The sequence below is a fragment of the Ranitomeya variabilis genome, chromosome 5 (assembly GCF_051348905.1).
Source record: "Ranitomeya variabilis isolate aRanVar5 chromosome 5, aRanVar5.hap1, whole genome shotgun sequence".
NCBI classification, from domain to species: Eukaryota; Metazoa; Chordata; class Amphibia; order Anura; family Dendrobatidae; genus Ranitomeya; species Ranitomeya variabilis.
Window position 1 is genome coordinate 155,495,097 of NC_135236.1, and position 10,389 is coordinate 155,505,485.

At 48.8% G+C, this 10,389-nt stretch overlaps 1 protein-coding gene across 1 annotated transcript; it reads right to left on the reverse strand.

The window, feature by feature from the left end:
* Positions 1 to 6,032: 6,032 nt before the first annotated feature.
* On the reverse strand, positions 6,033 to 7,402 carry LOC143773478 (uncharacterized). Its single transcript, XM_077260914.1, has 2 exons — positions 7,255 to 7,402; positions 6,033 to 7,163 (listed from the first exon to the last, which is right to left on the reverse strand). Exons 1-2 carry the CDS (start codon positions 7,266 to 7,268, stop codon positions 6,206 to 6,208), a joined length of 972 nt encoding a protein of 323 aa, XP_077117029.1. The 5' UTR covers positions 7,269 to 7,402; the 3' UTR covers positions 6,033 to 6,205.
* Between the last annotated feature and the right edge of the window lie 2,987 nt (positions 7,403 to 10,389).

Sequence of the window (10,389 nt, forward strand, 5' to 3'; positions counted from 1 at the left end):
GCCCCATACTGGCAAAATTTTCGGGGTCCCCCTTGAGACTCCTCCAAGGCTCCACCCCAGCCCCGCCTCCATTCTTCGGACCATCCACAGTCCCACTGCCCTCTCTTGCAAAAACTCCACTTCTGCACCACATCCTCACCAATCACACATTTACAGTTCCCATCACCACATACATGGCCAGCAGCCTTTGTTTTGGCCAAAAGATTTTTTAATCCACCACCAAGACAAGGTAGACTCTTCTGGCCAGACTCTACTCTACTGTAACTTACTAAACATTTTTTAAAATATCCAATACAATTTAGGTATATTATTATTTATTTTTCTATTTTTAAATGACCAATAATATCACAAACAAGGAAAAATACTGCCACACCATGATCAGACACCATATTACTACCACATAGTGACCTATAATACCACATACAAGAAACAAATACCACCACACCAAGTCCAGATCACATATTACCACCACATGGTGACCAATAATACCACATACAAGGGACAACTACCACCACACCATGACCAGACCACATATTACCACCACAGTGACCAAATAATAGCACAAAAAAGGGACAAATACCACCACACCTTGGCCAGACAACATATTACCACCGCATAGTGACTGAATACTGCAATACTGATCATTAATAAAAAAACACAATACTATCACCATAAGTGCCATTATACGCAGGAGATCTGTACTTAGTATGCAGTGTCTGTGTACAGGTAACACACTAACTCACCAGTGACATCTCTTGGTGAAGTCCTTCAGCCTCGCTTTCCATTTTCATCCAGCACAGACCGCCATCACTTCTTCCAGCCAAGGCTCGTCTCTGCAGGAAATAACATAGTTATCTAGAGCTCCGCTTGCAGAACACATTGCTTATTTTTTTCCCGACTTCTATACTACACCAGATGAAGAAAACAAGGCTACCTAGTGTTGCTCTGCACAGTAACAGGACCGCCCCCCACTTAAAACAGTATCCTCAAAAAATAAAATAAATACATCACTGCAGTAATAGTATCCCTTAATTAGCCCCTATGGTAATAATAATATCCCCTATCCTGGCCCCGTGTATCTCATTCCTGGCTCCAGCCACATGTTCTCCCTTCCTGCCCTCATGAGTATCCATTCTACCCCCATGTGATCTCCCCATCCTGCCCCATCTTTCACATGATCCTGACCCATCTGTTCCATTATCCTGCCGCCCCATCTGTCTCCATCGTATCCATCCTGCCCCGTGAACCTGCACCATGATCCTGCCCCATCTGTCTCCATCCTGCCCCATCTGTCTCCATCCTGTCTCACATCATGCCCCCTGTGTCTCACATTCTGCCCCATGTTTCACATTCTGCCCCCCTGTCTCACATCCTGCCCCCCTGTTTCACATCCTGCCCTCCTGTCTCACATTCTGCCCCGTGTCACAAATTCTGCCCCCGTGTCTTACATTCTGCCCCCGTGTCTGACATCCTGCCCCATCTCACATCCTGCCCCCCTGTCTCACATCCTGCCCCGTGTCTCACATTCTACCCCCTGTGTCTCACATCTTGAACCCTGTCACATTGTGCCCCCTGTCACAAATTCTGCTCCTGTCTCACAGCCTGCCCCCTATGACAAATTCTGCCCATGTCTCACATCCTGCCACCTGTCACACATTCTGTCCCCCTGTGTAGTTTCCATACCTGCCTCTTGTGTCTCACATTCTGCCCCGTGTCACACATTCTGTCCCCCTGTGCTGTTTTCATTCCTGCCCCCTGTTGTTTCCATTCCTGCCCCAGTGTTTCCATTCCTGCCCCCAGCGTTTCCATTTCTGCCCCCAGTGTTTCCATTCCTGCCCCCAGTGTTTTCATTCCTGCCCCCAGTGTTTCCATTCCTGCCCCTGTGGTGTTTCCATTCCTGCCCCCAGTGTTTCCATTCCTGCCCCCCTGTGGTGTTTCCATTCCTGCCCCCTGTGGTGTTTTTATTCCTGCCCCCAGTGTTTCCATTACTGCCCAAGGGTTTACATTCCTGCCCCCAGTGTATTCATTCCTGCCCCCAGTATTTTCATTCCTGCCCCCAGTGTTTCCATTCCTGCCCCTGTGGTGTTTCCATTCCTGCCTCCAGTGTTTCCATTCCTGCCCCCCCTGTGGTGTTTCCATTCCTGCCCCCTGTGGTGTTTTCATTCCTGCCCCCAGTGTTTCCATTCCTGCCCCCTGTGGTGTTTACATTCCTGCTCCCAGTGTTTCCATTCCTGCCCCCAGTGTTTCCATTCCTGCCCCCAGTCTCTCCATTCCTGCCCCCAGAGTTTTCATTCCTGCCCCCATTTTTTTCATTCCTGCCCCCAGTGTTTCCATTCCTGCCCAGTGTTTCCATTCCTGCCCCCAGTATTTTCATTCCTGCCCCCAGTGTTTTCATTCCTGCCCTCAGTGTTTCCATTCCTGCCCCCTGTGGTGTTTCCATTCCTAGCCCCTGTGTTTTCATTGATGCCCCCAGTGTTTCTATTCCTGCCCCCAGTGTATTCATTCCTGCCCCCAGTATTTTCATTCCTGCCCCCAGTGTTTCCATTCCTGCCCCTGTGGTGTTTCCATTCCTGTCCCCAGTGTTTCCATTCCTGCCCCCCTGTTGTGTTTCCATTCCTGCCCCCTGTGGTGTTTTCATTCCTGCCCCCAGTGTTTCCATTACTGCCCCCAGTGTTTTCATTCCTGCCCCCTGTGGTTTTTCCATTCCAGACCCCTGTGTTTTCTATTCTATTCCATTCCTGCTCCTGTGGTGTTACCATTCCTGCCCCCAGTGTTTCCATTCCTGCCCCATGTGGTGTTTCCATTCCTGCCCCCTGTGGTGTTTCCATTCCTGCCCCCAGTGTTTTTATTCCTTCCCCCAGTGTTTCCTTTCCTGCCCCCAGTGTTTCCATTCCTGCCCCCAGTGTTTTCATTCCTGCCCCCAGTGTTTTCATTCTTGCCCCCAGTGTTTCCATTCCTGCCCCCAGTGTTTTCATTCCTCCATCCAGTGTTTTCATTCCTGCCCCCCCGATTTCATTCCTACCCTCTGTGGTGTTTCCATTCCTGCCCCCTGTGTTATCATTTTTGCCCCCTGTGTTTCCATTCCTGCCCCCAGTCTTTCCATTCCTGACCCCAGTGTTTCCATTCCTGCACCCTGTGTTTCCATTCCTGCCCCCAGTGTTTTCATTCCTGCCCCCCTGATTTCATTCCTGCCCCCTATGTTTTTCATTCCTGCCCCCCTTATTTCATTCCTGCCCCCTGTGTTCTTTTCTTTCCTGCCCCTTTGTCCCCCATCCTGCCCTCCTGTCTTTATCATGCCCCGGGCTTGCCGCATTCAGTAAAAAAAAACAAACCAAAAAACACCTTACCTGGCTGCTGTCCAGCGCCGACATCCATCCCGGGCATTTCAGCATGGACTACCATGCGAATGACGATGACGTCATACGCCAGCGACGTGCGCGCTGACGTCGGCTGCCAGCCTCTGATTGGCTGGCGGCTTTAACTGTTGCCTTGCAGGCCCGGACGGGCCCGCAAGACAACAGAGGACACTGAACCTGCGTCTCAGGTTCAGTGTACTGTCAGAAGCCTGCCGCTGGGGCCCAGGCCCGATGGGCAGATGAGAAGGGGCCCGATGTGGGCCCCCTCTGCCCACAGGGCCCCATACGCCAGTCAGGGCAGTAATGCCCTGATGGCAGCCGTGTATATACCGTTAGCGCTAAAACGTGATGTGATAGAGAAATTATAAGATCAGATTTGAATTCAGCACCCTCAAATTAGTCTAAAACTGTTCTTAAAGTCCATGCCAAAATTTTTTTTTTTTTTTGTAGACCAGTGTTATCATTCCTTTCAATTAATAAATTCAATATAAAATCAAAGTAATAAAACAGGTTACAAAGAATTCAGGTGTTAGAGGAACAACAACTTACTGTATGTCATAGCCTCCCCTTCCCTGCCTTTCTGATTACTGTAAAACGGTAAGGGATCATAAAGTTTGGAATCACAGTGCGAAACAATATTGTTGGTGACTGCAATGTGATACCCAAATGTGGACACTGTCACAGAAGACAGTGTCCACATTGTAACGTCGATTCTGACTTTCTTTCTAAGGCCGGGGACACACACAACGTATAAAAATACTGTCCGTTTTACACGGATGAGAATCGCACAAATGTTTCTAAAACAGTGATCCGTGTGCAGTGCGAGGATGCGATTTCCTCGCATCAAATTATCCGTGTGACATCCGTATGGCATCCGTATGGCGAGATTTTCTCACAGGCTTGCAAAATGGACATATAACGGTTTTTTAACCTGAAAATAATTTAAATCATCATCAAGAACACTATTTAATGGCCCTAAAACAGGTGGCAGCCACCAATCTATGCAGTAGAGTCCCTGCTTGTGTTGGTGGATTTCTTCTTGCTGAGCAACATGTCTGATCTACTGACTTTTAACACCACAGAGCGTGTGCTTTACAACTGGGTTCTTTCCCAACGTTTTGGGGAGTCATACCCAGTTATTGTAGACCCGAGGAGGCGGAGACGCATGGGGGTACATCCACTTTTGAAGCAACGGATCAATAAAGGCCATTTCAACCGTCTGTATGCTGCTCTGTGGACAAATCCGGACAATTTCTTCAACTATTGTCGGATGAGGATACAAACGTTTGATTATTTTGTTGGAGATTTTGCAACCAGGGATCACCAAGAAGGACACCATGATGCGCAAAGCTATTTCTGCAGAGGAGCACCTTATCCTTACATTACGGCATGTATAAATCCTCTTTTTATAAATAATGTTTTTCCTTTCATGGTCTTACCCCTTTTTAGAATTATATAATTAAATTGTTATGTAGCTTCAACATCATTTGTGCTTTTATAATGTTTTAGTTTATAGAACATCAAAGCCATCGCATGTCCTTAATATTTGATTAAACGTGGCTTCTTAGTTATCTAAGCTTAGGTTTTGCCCATATAACACTGTAATGTGTTCCATTTTGCATTTTTTAATACATACATTTTTCTTTTAGATTCCTTGCCACTGGGCTTTCATATGCGGCACTGCATTTAGAGTTTTTACTGGGCAAATTCACAATTTGTGGAATTGTGCGGGATACATGTTTGGAAATCTGGAGAAGACTCCATCAAGAGGTGATGCCTGAGACTGGTTACGTATTGCCCAAGGATTTCAGGACACGTGCCAGTTTCCGCATTGTATTGGTGCTCTGGACGGAAAGCACATCCGTGTGCGTAATCCGCTGAACTCAGGGACCCAATTCTATAATTATAAACAGTTTTTCTCTGTAGTGCTGTTGGCCCTGGTCGACAGCAACTACAGGTTTATAATTGTAGATATTGGGGCCTATGGGAGAACTGGAGACTCTAGAGTCTTCAGTTCTTCCATTATGGGTCGGCGGCTGCGCAACAATGCTTTGGATCTCCCACCCCCAAGTCACATACCAGGGGCTAATTTGGATGCGGTGCCTTACATGATGGTAGCAGATGAGGCGTTTCAATTATCAAGGAACGTCATGAGGCCCTATCCACGGAGAGGCCTGGACTACCGGCGGCAAATTTTTAATGTGCGTCTTTACCGCGCCCGCCGTCTGGTAGAGTGTACCTTCGGTATTTTCACTGCAAAATGGCGGGTACTTCAGTCCGCAATTCAACTGAGTGAAGGCAATGTCAATGGCGTGATAAAAGCATGTGTTGTTCTTCACAACTTTACAAGATACCATGATTGCCCATCATCTGCTGATGATGAAGTTGATTCAGCAAATACTGTCTTGTCTACTACATGTGTTCTTCCTTCACGCCGTCAGCCCTCAGGCCTAAAAGTTTGTGATGTCTTAACAAATTATTTTGTGTCACCAGAGGGATCGACTGTCTGGCAAGGCAATGCTGTTTTGCTTTAATCTTTAGCTATCTTATAACGTAATAAATAGCATAATGTTCCTGTTTGAATTGTGTAGTTTGCTTGTCCTTACGAAATATTTTTTTTTTTAAGTAGTCACATCATGTATGTAGTCATAACAATACATAACACTCATATTTGTTAAACCTTTTTTACTGCTCAAAGCATATATCTAGTAGCCAACAACATATTCACATCATATGTAATTGTAGGCATATTAACCTGAGTAAACAAGAAAGCGTAACATGCCAAGGGCACAAATAACATTACACCAAAAACAGTGTAAATGACAGGCCAACAATTTTAAAAATTTTTTTTACAGGTTCTGGTAGGTTGGGGGTGGTGATGGTGATAGCGGGTGTCCAGCATGTGCGGAACTTGGCCTAGGTGGATGACCAACCTGACTGTCAACCTGAGGTATGGCAGATATATATGGAGGGTGGTGTTGCAAGGATCTATCCTGTGTCTGAGGTAAAAATTGTTGTTGAGGGTAGAAGTGCATTAACTCCTGTGTACTGGATTGTCCCATTTGGTCATACCCCCCAATATGGCCATGTCGAGCAGACACATGTTGGGACCAGCCTCCAAACGTGTGTCTGTTCAAGTGGTCAGATTGGGCAGTTGCTGGATACTCATAAATCGGCCTAAGTTGTGTTTGTTGGTTACTTTGGGCAGGGTGTTGTTGTGCTATACGTGGCGGGGGTACTGCTGCGACTGGTTGTGTTTGTTCCTGTGGAAGGTCTTGCACCGCCAGAAGGTTTGTAGATGACATTTGCCAACTTTCAAGGTAGTTAAACACAGGAGTAGGGTTGTTTGGGGGTGTTGCCGCATCTATCACTATTTGTAGACAACCTCTGGTCCGCAGCCTGAGCGAGCATGGAATGGGACGTAAGTAGCGGGCCAGACTGCGGAAGTATGCTTCCTCCCCATCATCATGGGCAGCCCTGTACAAATAGTCCAACACCCCTGTATCCACTTGCCTCCTGGTGGCAGTGGTAGAAGGCACCCTTCTGCGCCGACCACGGTGTGGTCTTGTAGCAGGCTGTGGTGATGTATCCAGAGCCAAGGTTGGACTGCTGCTGTGGGCGCCTTCCTCCACCTCTGAATTGGCCTCCTGTGTGGCAGAAGATGCTGCTGCTGGTTGTGGTGGTGCTGGTTGGTTGCTGCTTGTTGGTTGGGCAGATGGGCCAGCTACTTCAGCACCTTCTCCAACGGGGTCAATCATCACCTCGGAGTCAGATGTAGTCTCCCTTTCTGTCAGATTTGACTCTGTTCTGGATTGGCAAAAATGTAAAAATAAAATTTTTAAAAAACATATGAACGTTATAACATGCGTTAAAAAATTTGTGACATGCATGCACTTACTGTCTGAGCTCCATCACCGGTGCAAGAAAATGTAGACGCTCAAAATAAAGATAATTTCTTTTTTTGGGGGCTGCATCACCACTACTCCCAAAACGTTGACGTTCACGCCGGTATTGGTCCCTGCAACTCCACCAGCGTCTATTGACATCATTAACTGCAAAGAAACACAAGAATTGTTTTAACTATCAAGCACTTAACTCCTACAGATACAGGGTTTGCAATCGCACACGGGCCCTGGAGCCTAGGGGCACCTAAAAGTCCCTTTGTCCTATATAAAAGGACTATTGCTAGTAAATTTAACCCCTTCCCGACCCATGACGCCACGTAGGCGTCATGAAAACCCATGCCAATCCGACCCATGACGCCTATGTGGCGTCATGGAATGATCGCGTCCCTGCAGATCGGGTGAAAGGGTTAACTCCTATTTTACCCGATCTGCAGGGAGAGGGGGAGTGGTGCTTCAGCCCAGGGGGGGTGGCTTCACCCCCCCGTGGCTACGATCGCTCTGATTGGCTGTTGAAAGTGAAACTGCCAATCAGAGCGATTTGTAATATTTCACCTAAAAAACTGGTGAAATATTACAATCCAGCCATGGCCGATGCTGCAATATCATCGGCCATGGCTGGAAAACCTGAAGTCACCCCCCCCACACCCACCGATCGCCCCCCCAGTCCTCCGTTAGTCCTCCGGTCCCCTCCGTCCGCCTGCTGGCTCCCCCGTCCTGCTGTCCGCTACCCCCTGTGCTCCGATCACCCCCCCTGTGCTCCAATCACCCCCCCTGTGCTCCAATCCACCCCCCCACCACCCCTTCATACTTACCGATCCTCCCGGTGTCCGTACTCCTCCTCGCTGGGCGCCGCCATCTTCCAAAATGGCGGGCGCATGCGCAGTGCGCCCGCCGCATCTGCCGGCCGGCAAAGTACATTTTGATCGCTGTGGTAGGTTCTATCACATCGATCAAAATAAAAAAATAATAAATAAACCCCCCCCCTTTATCACCCCCATAGGTAGGGACAATAATAAAATAAAGAAAATATTTTTTTTTCTTTTTCCACTAGGGTTAGGGTTAGAACTAGGGTTAGAACTAGGGGTAGGGTTAGGGGTAGGGTTAGGGTTACGGGTAGGGTTAGGGTTAGGGGTAGGGTTATGGCATGTGCACACAGAGCGGATCGGCCGCGGATCCGCAGCGGATCGGCAGCTGATCGGCTGCGGATCCGCAGCGGATCGGCCGCGGATCCGCAGCGGATCAGCCGCGGATCCGCAGCGGATCGGCAGCGGATCGGCAGCGGATCGGCCGCGGATCCGCAGCGGATCGGCCGCGGATCCGCAGCGGATCGGCCGCGGATCCGCAGCGGATCGGCCGCGGATCCGCAGCGGATCGGCCGCGGATCCGCAGCGGATCCGCAGCGGATCGGCCGCGGATCCGCAGCGGATCGGCCGCGGATCCGCAGCGGATCGGCCGCGGATCGGCAGCGGATCGGCAGCGGATCGGCCGCGGATCCGCAGCGGATTGGCCGCGGATCCGCAGCGGATAGGCAGCGGATTGGCCGCGGATCCGCAGCGGATTGGCCGCGGATCCGCAGCGGATCGGCAGCGGATTGGCCGCGGATCCGCAGCGGATTGGCCGTGGATCCGCAGCGGATTGGCAGCGGATTGGCCGCGGATCCGCAGCGGATTGGCCGCGGATCCGCAGCGGATTGGCCGCTGCGAATTCGAAGCAGTTTTCCATCAGGTTTACAGTACCATGTACACCTAAGGAAAACCAAATCCGCTGTGCCCATGGTGCGGAAAATTCCGTGCAGAAACGCTGCGTTGTATTTTCCGCAGCATGTCAATTCTTTGTGCGGATTCCGCAGCGTTTTACACCTGTTCCTCAATAGGAATCCGCAGGTGAAATCCGCACAAAAAAACACTGGAAATCTGCTGTAAATCCGCAGGTAAAACGCAGTGCCTTTTACCTGCAGATTTTTCAAAAATCGTGCGGAAAAATCTCACACGAATCCGCAACGTGGGCACATAGCCTTAGGGTTAGGGTTGGAATTAGAGTTAGGGTTGGAATTAGGGCTAGGGTTTGAAATAGGGTTAAGATTAGGCTTGTGGTTAGGGTTACGGATAGGGTTAGGGGTGTGTTGGGGTTACAGTTATGGTTAGGGTTGGGATTAGGGTTACGGTTGGGATTAGGGTTAGGATTAGGGTTGGAATTAGGGTTACGGGTGTGTTGCGGTTAGGGTTGTGGTTAGGGGTTTGTTGGGGTTAGGGTTGTGATTAGGGTTATGGCTACAGTTGGGATTAGGATTAGGGGTGTGTTGGGGTTAGTGTTGAAGTTAGAATTGAGGGGTTTCCACTGTTTAGGCACATCAGGGGTCTCCAAACGCAACATGGCGCCACCATTGATTCCAGCCAATCTTGCGTTCAAAAAGTCAAATGGTGCTCCCGCTCTTCCAAGCCCCGACGTGCACCCAAACAGTGGTTTACCCCCACATTTGGGATACCAGCGTACTCAGGACAAACTGGGCAACAACTGTTGGGGTCCAATTTCTCCTGTTACCCTTGCAAAAATAAAAAATTACTTGCTAAAACATAATTTTTGAGGAAAGAACAATTATTTTTTATTTTCACGGCTCTGCGTTATAAACTTCTGTGAAGCACTTGGGGGTTGAAAGTGCTCACCACACATCTAGATAAGTTCCTTCGGGGGTCTAGTTTCCAAAATGGGGTCACTTGTGGGGTGTTTCTACTGTTTAGGCACATCAGGGGCTCTGCAAATGCAATGTGACGCCCGCAGACCATTCCATCAAAGTCTGCATTTCAAATGTCACTACTTCCCTTCCGAGCCCTGACGTGTGCCCAAACAGTGGTTTACCCCCACATATGGGGTATCAGCGTACTAACAACAAACTGGGCAACAAATATTGGGGTCCAAATTCTCCTGTTACCCTTGTGAAAATAAAAAATTGCTTGCTAAAACATCTTTTTTGAGGAAAGAAAAATGATTTTTTATTTTCACGGCTCTGCGTTGTAAACTTCTGTGAAGCACTTGGGGGTTCAACGTGCTCACCACACATCTAGATAAGTTCCTTGGGGGGTCTAGTTTCCAAAATGGGGTCACTTGTGGGGGGTTTCTACTGTTTAGGC